An 11,702-nucleotide genomic window follows, 5' to 3' on the forward strand; every position below is an offset into this window, starting at 1 on the left:
GAATGACAATCCATTGAAGAAGGAAAAAAGAAAGAGAAGAAGAAGGGTATCCGGTGGATTTGACAAGTAATCCATATTAATGAGGTCCCATAGATAAAGGGATTCGGAGAGTTTATACTAAGATGTGAGATAACAGCCATTTTTTTCTTGTCACGCAACCGCGTCGATTAGTTGAAACCGAAACTACGCGCACATTTTTAGATAACTCGATCAAGATTTACGCTGATACGCAGACAGTATACAAGTAGATTACGATCCCGCGTGATTATACGTGTTCAAATCTTTGGCGCGTAATTGATCCAGTGAGTAAACTACTACTCTGAGCGGTAGTTGAATTACACTTGTTATGCACCATAAAACCCCCTCCTTTAACGACCATAACGGGATATTTTAAGGACTGGTTATTCTGGTTATTCAACTACTTTCGCTAATACATTTACAGAACCTTGATCCGATAACACGACCGACAACTTGTTTTTAAACAGAATCAAACACACTCGATTTATTTTCCTCATCTTTAAATAATTTAAGAAAACAAAACAAAACGATAATTACATAGCATCATCAACAGCACGTTAACGTCAAAATAAGGATTTCTTTTCAATAAAGTGACTGACGTCTCGACATCAATTGAAACAAAAGACAAGGATCAAAACGCAAGGAGAAAAATATTGAGCCGCCAGTTGAAATGGAATACAACAATGACGCGCGTAACGATCGTCAAGTGGGTTATGCCAACACTTCCATCTTTCATCTTTCCCCTACGGTTTCGGATCGTGAAAACAAATCCCCATCTCCACAGAAAAGGAAGAAAAAAAAAAACGAGGGGCAGAAATGAAAAGGAAGAGAGCTTCACGCACGCGCGCCAAAGAGGATGTCATCTTGATAAATAGAGTTGCGACGTTCATCCTCATCGACCCCCACCATCTCGTTTTGTTAACTTCATGCACAAGAACAAAAACCAAAAAAAAAAACAGAGTTAACCTAAATGTGCCCCTAGAGGCAGCAAGCACAAAGACGAGTGTAAATAAGGACGTCGGAGTTGAATCCGTCACATTTTCAGGAAAGACAGTACACATTTTTTTGTTTTTCAAGTCCAACAGTTTCATACATTTGGCACGACAACACAATCGCAATTAACGAAAGAAAAACGTAGAAGATAAAGAGAAACATCTTCACTTTCGGCGAGGTCTGACTGCTTTACTCGATCGTCCATCTTGGCCGTCCGGCTGCGGATGACGGCCAGACGCTATGGGCTGTTGAGGCGAAACGAGCAGATTCGGTGGCGACGGTGGCGCAACGGGACGCTGGTGTCGACGATTGGCATTACGACTAGCCGGACTCGAGCTGGACGTGTGCCGTGGGAAGAAAAAGGCGGCACTAGAACGTCGTTCATTGTTGACACTGAAATCTTCGCTGCACTCAAAACAGAGGACGTAGGGAGACGACGCCGATCGATGAGACGTACGCGACGCTTGCAGCGTCGTATCGGCCGACGCGTGAGACGCCATCAGCGTGGCAGAGCTGGTCATGCCTTCGACACCTTCGTCCACGTTCGTCAACCGATGATAACCATCTCCACCTTCGAAATCGTCGTCCAAATCCACCTCGACATCCATTTCAGACCGCAACCGCTCGCTCTCGTAATTATCCCAATCCAGCGAAGCCAAACTGCCATTATCCGTCTGCGTCCTTCTGTTTACCTATCCATTTTTTTGTTGTTTAATATAAACAGTTTTTTGTTCAAGTTTTTGGTTAAAGGAAGTTCACCCCGAAAACCAGAAATAAGGCGGAAATAAAAACATAGTTGAAAAGAAGACGGAGCAGCAAAGCGTAACGAGTGGGAGGGCAAGATGTCTACGACATGGTAATGAGCATGTAAAAGAAGAGAAAGAAAAATTTGGAAACAAACCAAGCGGCCTCCTGGCAGAATTTCGAACGACGGAAAAGTGCCCTTGAGCGGCAGAGCGGATCGAGCAATATCGAGCGGAAGACCGTATCCAGCGGAAACCACGTTCAGGCTGCAACTGCTGTCGGTTTTCGACGTCTGGCAACGTTTCAAATGGTTAGGATACCAACCACTGACCGAAGACGGACAACTCTGAGTCGCTTCATCCACCAGCTGGATCGTGGTGGTCGGAATCATGGGGGCATCCGTCGCAGACGTTACAGCACTAGCGGCCGGTTCGGCGGATGTAAACCCGCCGTCAACCATACTGCGAGGACTTGTACTTTTTCTTGACCATTTCCGATCATCTACCGCGGCCCGATCCATTAAATAATGATTCATCAATTCCGGTTTAGCTTCTTCTTCCCCATCAGCTACACCCTTTTCTTCGGGCTCAACAACCGCAACAGCCTGTTCAATATCAGCCGTGGCAAGCACCGATTCGGCATCGTTGTTGAGCTCAGAGACGGGCGTGTTGTAGCGCGGATGATACGGATTCGTAGATCCATAAGAATGTCCTTCAGATAAACCGCTTTTACTGTACTGAATGTGACGATGAGACTCGTCATCCGAGCCGGAAAAAGTGGCAGGTGTGAAGTGTCTACTACATTCGTTGTCAATGGAATAAAAATATGAGAACTTTTTTTTATTCAAATTATTAATGAGAAAACTCACTTGCTGATGGCTGCACTTTTCGAATGAGTCGACATGGTCAAAATGGAATACGATTCCGAGCTGGATGGCGATTGAATTTGAATAGACGGCATCATAGAAGCGGGACGTGAACGACGCAGCGGATAATGCTGACAATCATCTTCTTCGCGCTGCTGAGCTTCTCGATAATATTGACGTTGAACTTGACGATGATTGCGATGCTTTTGGCGCTGACTCGATTTTTGCAAACGATAATAATGGCTGCCCTGACGTTGACTAGAACCCGTAGCCGGTGGTCGCCAACTAGGTATAGCTTCGTTATTATTCGCCAACGGCGAACTAAAAGCGCAACCAGAAATGCGTTTCGCTTCCGACATACGAACGTCAGACATCGACCATCGATTAGAAACGGACGGCTCCGTCGCGCCAGTCTGTACCGCCACGTTAACTGCCCTCCGCTGTCAAAAGCACATGACCAAGAATATGGCAACCAATAAAAAAGGAAAATGGATGTTGATATCAACCGCAAAAATGGCGCACGAGTTATTGATCGTAGAAGGAAAAAAAAAAGGGGGGCACTAACCTCGACGTATCGGCACGAATTGCCACATTCGGCAAGTGAGGCCGTTGATGGCGGTGGCAAACATTTACAGAGAAGTGCACTGGCCCGCCATCGTCTCTCGTCAAAATAGCAACGGATAGCAAAATAGACGAGGGCGCAAACGGCCATAACTGTCATACAAACGACCACGACGCTTACCAGCCCCGAAGATGATGTGGAATTAGTGGTGGGAACCACGTTCACGTCTTGCAGCGAACTCATTCGATTCACTTTAATCGCGTCAATAAAATAAAAAAAAATGAAAAAGATTCAAGTACAAACTATGAAATATTTGTAACCAAAAATAAAATATCACTTACCCTGGTCTGGGATGGAAATGGAAGCGTTCAACATGAATAACAAAATGGCGGTGCCAAATAATATGGAAAAAAACAACAAATGTGAATTTGAACAATATAAAACAAAGAAATCTAATAGAGTTGATACATGGAAATATAGGCAAAAATGAATTGAAGTAAATCTGTATTGAAATCCAAAGTGTCTGTGAATGACAATAACAAAGTATCTATCCACAGTCGTCGAGAGTTTGAACACAAGTGGGTGACCAACGATCAGACGCGACCTTTGGTCGACAACGAAAAGGCAGGGTAAGAAAACGAAAACAAAAGATGAATTCGTTTTCGACCGATTTAGCATAAATATCAGTTGAGGTATAGGTTTTTGTTTTTTGTTTTTCTCGTTTTGAAATTGGAGATAGAACGAGAAAAAAAAAAGGGAATTGGTTGCCATTTCCCTTCGATATTATTTGCTCTTCTTTTTGGCCTTGGTCGATTTGACGCCCATTTTTTTCGATCCTTTCTTCTTCTTCTTCTTTTTCTTCTTTTCTTTGACACTTCCGTTGCCAGCCAAGAACTCCTCCTGATCATTATTACGCAATCAGAATGAATGATTTCACCCTTTACCTTGAATACGTACTTTTGTACGTCATAATAAAAATCGTATTAGAATCACCTCTTCGGTTTCGGCGTTGCGGTGGCGCTTCCGTCGACAAGGTGTTTTGGCGTACCACATTCTCAGATTCTCCTCGTCCTCCCTTAGGGCAAATGAAAAGAAAAACGCTAGAGAAGATGTGCCAATCAAGAATGAATTCCACATTTAATCGGCCTCTTCCTTTACTTCAGTTCTTTGAATCTTGCCCGAATGGATGTCATAAGAAACTAGCGGTACTCTTCAGGGAAATGGCGTCATAAACTGACACCGAAATAAGCCAGGAAAAAGCGGAAGCTTTCATTTTTCCTTTTTTCTACGCCTTTTCTTGGTGCATAACTGCCATGACCGGCTGCCTTATTTACCCACACTGCCCAGGAATACGCCATTTTTATTTTGGCAGTGATCCCAATATTTAAGAAATAGGTTACGGATCAGACTAAATCACAAATGATGTCCTTAAAACAAAATCTTCGCATTTTCTTTTGAAAATGAGATTCGCAATCATTTGAGGTTTCACGATCGCATCACTTGCGAATTGATTGGCGATGTTCACGTACTTGTAAATCGGTTCGCAACGGGCCAGCGCCGACACGAATTCGTCCGCTCGTAATATCTGACGTGGCAACAGCTGTTTCCGACGCTCGCTCAATATCTGTGACGTCATTATGTGAACATTCATTTACCACACAATCTCATATGTTTTTTTAAAATATAGTTAGACAAAAAAAGAAAAGGAAAATAGGTTACCTCAGAAACTGATCGAGCAATCGAGCCGGGCGTGTACGAGTCGGAAATCCGTGCCAGATTCGTCAATTCCGCCGGAGTCGTTGTGTACTGAGAGGAGCGTGTCGCTTGACGGATAAAATGATCCCACAGGGTGAAACGGGTCCCGTAATCCGGTGGCGGAATGCCAATCATTCGCTGGAACACTTGCGACAGATTCTTGAAAAAAAAAATAAAATGACGAAATGCAAAAATTGATTTGAATCGCATCAAATTAACTCTTTGATCGCATTCCCACGGAGTGGACGATGTTCCAACGAGGAGGACACGATCCTCAGGTCCAATGGCTCTCAGGATCTTTGGCAATTCCTTCCTCATACGACGCATGTCCCATCGTTCCATGCGCACCGATTTCTTCATAAATAGACGGTCGACGTCTTCGATGACGATTACGGATGGTTGCAACAGTCTGGAAAGCTTGTTTAGACCCAATCCAATTGAAAAAGAGTTTGATATATTCAATGAATGGGGAGTAAGGGAGGGGGACATGCTTAAACGGAAGTTACGGTATACATATAGTTACTTTAGTGATCAAATGGATAAGCATCGTCATCCCGGCCTTTCCCGGATAGCGGCCCATCAACGAAGAGTTGCTGATGTCGAATAAAGTGGCGCCAATGTGGTTACATATGGAGTGCATTAAAAAGCTTTTACCCGAGCCGTGCGGTCCGGCTAATAAAACGGAACGAGTCAATGGCGTCCTCTTGCGGATCTCCTCCGAGCCTTGACCAAAGTCAAATGTGATAGAAGATGGATTTTATTTAATGATAATTTAAAAAAAAAGAGGCAAATGAAGAAAATAGGGATACCCAGGGTTAGGATGCAATACTCGATGAGGGCGCTGCGGATGTCACCAAGTCCAGGGAAAGTGTCGCGCTTCCATTTGCGACTGAGCGGATCGACAACGGCGATGGATCCGAGGAAATCTCGGATGTCGGATTTTGGATAGGAGCGGATGATGCCGACTTGGACTAGTTCCTCAACTAACGACTCCAGCGTCCGGTCCGGAGTTAAATCTTTCTCTTTGCGCCCTCGTTTGGATTTTTTGGCCGCTTTACGGGCCGTTTTCCGTTTGCCTTTGCTCTTACGGCCGCGATCGCGGTCGTAGGCGGATTTCAATCGTTCCAGCTCGCGACGTGCCTTAATGTCCGCTTCCAATCGCATTTCGTCGTTGAGCTCTTCAGACACCTGCGCCCTGAGAAGCTCCAGGTCCCAGCCGACCCCACCCGTCTCCGCACGGTCCCTCCAAACGTCTAGAGGAAATCTCATCTTTTATTTGAAAATTACAAGTTCCAGTTACGAAACGGACCGTAATATTTCTGATTTTCGTAGACGATTTTCTCGAGCCATTGCGACGGTGCCATGTCGACACCTTTAGGCCGGTCCTCTTCGGCCCGTTTCATGCTGCTGGAAGTTTTGGCCATAGGTGGCGCTGTTACTTTCTTCATGCGTTGGCAAGATGAAACCCCAAAATTAAAAACCGATTACATCGTGCGTGTGTTTTTGTTGTTGAAAAGGTTCAAGGTTCCTCACTTTTTTCACGACGACGGGAACGGGCGTTTCAACCGGCCGGTCGGCCATGTTGTAGATGAGTTTGGATCCCCCTTCGTCCTCGGCTGGAAGGTCAGGAAATTTGCCGCTATGCTCGCGATGATCGATGTACCAGCGTCGAATTTGCTCCAAGAAACTTTCTCTGATAGCCGCTCCGTCTTTGTCTCTTTGACGATCGCGAAGCGTTGCCAACTCGATTTGATATTGCGCTTCGAGTTCCGTTTGCTTCAGCGTTCTCATTGCATCCAGTTCTTTCGCTCGCGTAATCTCCGCATTCTCTTTGTAGTTCTTGGGGACCTGCAGAAACACATTTTGCCGCATCCGACATGCTATAATTTCGCCATTAATCACCAATAACAAGTGCTGATTCTATCGTCTCCAAGGTCTTTCACGCTCCGTGACCAAGGACCTGCCCAGTGAATTTATTCACCACTACATTAAGATCTCCATTTGTTTTTTTTCACGACCGCACCCCATCACGGGTTCAATTCAAACTGCTGTTTTGCATTGGGCGTGTGATTTTGTTGTTGTTGTTTTTGAAATTGCTTAACGTGACGTTTTGTTACCTAGTGACCGGAAAACAAAAGAATTCTTTGAGGAAATAGATTTTTCTTCCCCAACCCCTCCCCCCACCCAACTATTGCGCCGTTCGTGCTTAGCCGGCTAAATATTCAAATGATTGATGTCGAATCTACGCAGCTACATATGGTAATACGTACTCATTTTTTTTTTTTCGTGCAACATGAAATCATTGGGGCGAGATAAAGGAATTGGAAATAGAAAACAGTTTTGCTTTAATACCATTCCGAGGAAAACCATTTCTTGATGGCGCATTTGACGGACGCGTTTGAGCGCTAAGAAACTTCGCCAGGCGTTTTGGATTTTGATAGCGGCCGTGTAGGTGTTCATGGCGGGCTTCAGCTTGTGCAACCCGCGTCCGGTCACCATTTTCTGCTGGCGGATTTGCTTCATCAAGTTGAAACGCAGACGGCCCTGGCGAGCTCGTTCGTGAATTTGAATCAGAGCCACGGCTTCATCCCACGTCATGGACGCGCTGTCGGCGCTCAGTTGTCGACGTGGATTGCGCTCCAATTTGAGCAGCAATTGCTGGACAAGCTGTTTGCGCTCCGTCTCGCTAACCGAACGGACGGAAGCGTTTCCGTCTCGATCGCCGTTGACCAACAGCGTCAACGGCGGATCGGTTTGTTCCGGGGACAATTTCAGCTGGGCCAGAGCAGCTCCGATGAATGGCGTTTCATTAAAATCAAGAATGGCCAGCTCGTTTTTCAATTCAACCACTCGACCAAGGACGGCCCGCATGATGGCGCTGATGTCACGACGTTTCTGGACGTGCAGCATGCTGTTGTAACAGACGTCCAGCTGACGGGCGACGACAATGTAGCGCAGGTAGACGAGACTCAGCCGCGAAAAGAGGACATGGCGGTGTTTTTCGGGCAGCGATGCAACAATGGCTTTCTCCTGATCCCATAACGATTCCAGCTCGTCCTCTGCCCAGCGCCACAGCTCGTTCAAGTCCACCCTGTCATTGATTTCAAACGACGTGTCACGCATACCGTACAATTCGATTAGCAAACAAATATCGTTTGTCTCAATGACAATGAAATAATAGTTCCTAGGTAGACTGGAACATTGACCTGCGTCACAGTTTTAACACAACAATATGCATATTAACAAGGCCCTTTAGTATAACTGGTTGGTCCAGTAGTGGGCAAAGTGCCACCAGCCTTACAAATAAACACACAACCTGAATTCTCGATTTAATAGTACAGACACAGTACACTGCCCTCTATAAGGATATGCAAATCTGACCGTCAATGAGTCACCGTATGGATACGGAACTTGAACGTTTGAGATTGACGCGCTCCATGCTGAAATGCTACACAGAAATATAGGACAGCAATACTGAGATGGGTTTAAAACTTACATGGACATGATGACTCTTGAATTTCAGATATCGAGAACTCGAATTCACTTGGAACAATGACGGACGGACGCTCCGGAACCGATCCAGATGTACGTATCGATTAAGCGTTGCCATAGTGATTTTTTATACATTATATACACCGTCATAAAACGCTTCGTGTTGTCGTTCAAATATGAATGGCTCTATAGTTTTATTGAATAATTCTTCGAACCTTAGATGTGCACGTTTATAGTGGAACAGGTTCTACAAACCTTGAATGAAATCAATTGAACCCTTTCCGTTTCTATATTCACGCTGAAAAACTTAAAAAGTAAAAACTTGATTCAAAGGTGAATCCGAAACAAGTTGTAAAGCCAACCAGTTTTTTATTACTTTCATTACCAGCAACTTGTATAATTTTCAGTCCAGTAGGTTGAACAACAAGCGAAATTGGACAGAGATGAATGACTTTGAACTATAGAGAAGAGCACCTTGAGCAACACATATTTACATTTTTCTATACAGGATGTACAAGGATTATTCAAATTTGCTAACTAACACTTTTTATGCCAAGAGTTTCACATTTGTAAATGCGCAGTGATTAGAAGAAGAAAGACCCGCAGGGAACAAACTTATGCATCATTTATGGTACCGGATTTTTTGCTGAATTTCCGCACAGCCTTGCAAACAAGGTATTTTGTTCCAAGGACATTGCAAGTAGCCTATTGAAGAACCTTTTATAGAAACATTTTTCACAATTGTGGGCTTACACATTTGAACAATAAACGTTTGAAAATATGTGACACAGTCAGGTCTACTGTCTGGTTTTTGCTTCTCGTTAGAACATGTGACCATCAAAATGACATTCATTCGCGAATCGTCTTATTTCGTGAACCTAAAAAGGGAAAATTTTGCATTGCAAATGAGAAAATGGTGGACAGGTTTGTCATTTATTACACCAAGTTTACACTTTGCAAATTGTCAAACTCTTGTGACTGTTGTTATTCTTCGTTATGTGACAGTAACTAAACAAGGACGAATCATGGATTTCCTCTACCTGTACGATTTTTATTACGCTTTTAACTGCTGCAATTATATTTTATGAACCATATAAGTGAAAGGTAGGAAAAAATATAAACAAACAGAAAATACAAGGGGAAAATCACGATTGTTTTCAAGGTTACCAGTTAACTTATTGGGGTAAAATCCCATCGTTCACGTGGTTTTCGCCATCGGTAGTTCACGCGTGCAATATGCAAGGTCACGATGACTTTATTTGGGGAAAAGGGGAAATCCCTAATTTAAAATACGAAAAGGGAAATCATTAAGGGAAGTTTGCGAAGTATTCACATGTCAACGTAACTGAAAACGTGAAGAAATGTATTTATTTGAATATTAATGCAATCGGAAAATTCCAACGCGTATAAGCTTATCGAGCTCTTGACTCTCTTCCTAGCGAATACTGGTGGACGACTCATACCTTTGGGGCAAAACCATGACATCATTTATTAATAATGCACGGTAACAGTGGGATTGACTCATACTTCTAAATGAAAGCGAAGATATCAAGAAACATAACAACTGGTCATGTTTGTTATTATCATGTTTGACTTAATCAGGGAAGCACAAGTATTATCTACTAAGTGTCTGATTACTCACCAAATCGTAGGAGGTTGTTAGTCACATCGGTGACAGATATAGGAAGAGGAGGATTAGAACAGCGGGATATGTCACTCAGTTTTCCAGCACCACCTTCCCCTAACCGCCAAAGGAATGACTCACGAAAATCAAATGACATGTTTCGTCAAGACCATAGTCGCCATCCGCTTCGAGCGGGAACTGTCCCGCTAAGGAACGAGTGATAACGAACGAAAAATGATAATTATCTATACATACTGAAAGGGCCAGACTGAACCACATTGTGCCTCACTCGACAATGGGCAATTTGAAGTTGATTTGTTTTGTTTTTTTGCAATAAAGAAAACGACACGATAATAAAAAAGCATATTGTTTCTTGCTCGTATGGCTCCCCTTATTCTATTTTGCGAATATTTAATGCATTTAAATGTTTTGTTTAGAAAGTGGTCATCAACACACTTTTTCACGGCTATACACACAACTCGATTTTTCCTCTTGAAAAATACCTTGTCCTGGTTTATTTATTTATTTTCCATGGACGTCATTGTTGACTTTCAAAGAACCTATTCTTTTTTCGTTTTTGCTTTCTCTTTAGTATGTTTTTTTTTTTTCCTGATTATTTAAACACGAAACAAACGGATCTTGTCTACTAAAGTAGACGGGAAGAATCTAAAGGCGAATTCGGATGATTCCACATTGCTTTTCTCTGTTGTATTTGTTTGCTACTGTTGTGCGCAACGAGCGACGTCAATGGCCATCATTTGCACCAAACAATAACCCGCATGAGAAACATGCAGGACGGCTATTGTTATTAAGAACAAAAACATTATAACAAAAAAGGCCGGAAGGTAAGGAAGCGGACCACCGAGCCCCCCATCTCGTAACTGGTACAGGAAAGCCTACTAGTCTGGTCATTATTTAACGAACAAGCGAAGAGAATGTGAAATGTATGAAACAGGATGTGTAGATTTACTTTTGTTCTTGACACTTTTTTTTTTTCGTTCTTCAAAAGCTGTTGATGCCATCTGTTTTCATTTTTTTGAACTTGCTATTCGGATTGTGTCACACAAGTTGTGTGACGCAATAAGATTTTTTTCCATTACGTAACGACGACCGTCGACATCTACCGTGAGTCACCGGGACTGTTTTTGTTGTTGTCATTCGTCGATACGATAGTGATCCTTGTAGTAACCTGCTTTTCTTTATCGGATCGATCGAAGCCGCGAAAACAAGCACATTCTTAATTAAGGATCATCAATAGAAATCAATATCATCTGAGCATATGCCATTGGAAGGATTTGTTAATGTAAAGAAAATCGGCTGTGTTATTTAATGCGGACGTAAAAACATGACTGTGCAATAGGTTGTCTACGTGATGTTAATGTTTTTACCTCTAACAAGAGTGTACAGCACGATGATTGCAAAACAGCCAAATGCTTAGTGGATGAAGAACGAAAAAAATCAATCCAATAAACAGCGGTCTTCTAAAGAAGAATGAAACTTTATTTTTTTTTTAAATCATGTGGCGCACGTATTTGATTAGCAGTGATCAAATGGCAAATATATTTTTTTGTAGATCAAATATTTGGCACAATACCAGTGTCGAACAGTGGTTCCATGTTCTATCCGATAACATGCTCATTCGTGAAATC

The 11,702-nt window shown here is 43.0% G+C and overlaps 2 protein-coding genes across 5 annotated transcripts; both read right to left on the bottom strand.

Moving 5' to 3' along the window:
• Positions 1-474: 474 nt before the first annotated feature.
• LOC116916864 lies at positions 475-3,967 on the bottom strand. Of its 3 annotated transcripts, XM_045169669.1 has the most exons (6): positions 3,651-3,895; positions 3,524-3,529; positions 3,186-3,433; positions 2,624-3,060; positions 1,913-2,552; positions 475-1,703 (listed from the first exon to the last, which is right to left on the bottom strand). In XM_045169669.1, the coding sequence occupies exons 3-6, from the start codon at positions 3,423-3,425 to the stop codon at positions 1,176-1,178; spliced, it is 1,845 nt and encodes a 614-aa protein (XP_045025604.1). In that variant the 5' UTR covers positions 3,426-3,433; positions 3,524-3,529; positions 3,651-3,895; the 3' UTR covers positions 475-1,175. The 3 variants fall into 3 exon arrangements, with proteins under 3 accessions (XP_045025604.1, XP_045025603.1, XP_045025602.1); XM_045169668.1 differs by having other exon boundaries at positions 1,913-2,549; positions 3,524-3,967; XM_045169667.1 differs by having other exon boundaries at positions 3,524-3,967.
• LOC116916862 (dynein regulatory complex protein 11) lies at positions 3,670-8,527 on the bottom strand. 2 transcript variants are annotated; one of them, XM_045169666.1, is made up of 11 exons: positions 8,434-8,527; positions 7,290-8,028; positions 6,471-6,785; positions 6,247-6,379; positions 5,747-6,190; positions 5,461-5,660; positions 5,157-5,354; positions 4,902-5,096; positions 4,712-4,806; positions 4,176-4,257; positions 3,670-4,082 (listed from the first exon to the last, which is right to left on the bottom strand). In XM_045169666.1, the coding sequence occupies exons 1-11, from the start codon at positions 8,439-8,441 to the stop codon at positions 3,966-3,968; spliced, it is 2,526 nt and encodes an 841-aa protein (XP_045025601.1). In that variant the 5' UTR covers positions 8,442-8,527; the 3' UTR covers positions 3,670-3,965. The 2 variants fall into 2 exon arrangements, with proteins under 2 accessions (XP_045025601.1, XP_032778052.2); XM_032922161.2 differs by lacking the exon at positions 8,434-8,527 and having other exon boundaries at positions 7,290-8,075.
• Between the last annotated feature and the right edge of the window lie 3,175 nt (positions 8,528-11,702).

This window comes from Daphnia magna, linkage group LG2 (assembly GCF_020631705.1).
Source record: "Daphnia magna isolate NIES linkage group LG2, ASM2063170v1.1, whole genome shotgun sequence".
NCBI classification, from domain to species: Eukaryota; Metazoa; Arthropoda; class Branchiopoda; order Diplostraca; family Daphniidae; genus Daphnia; species Daphnia magna.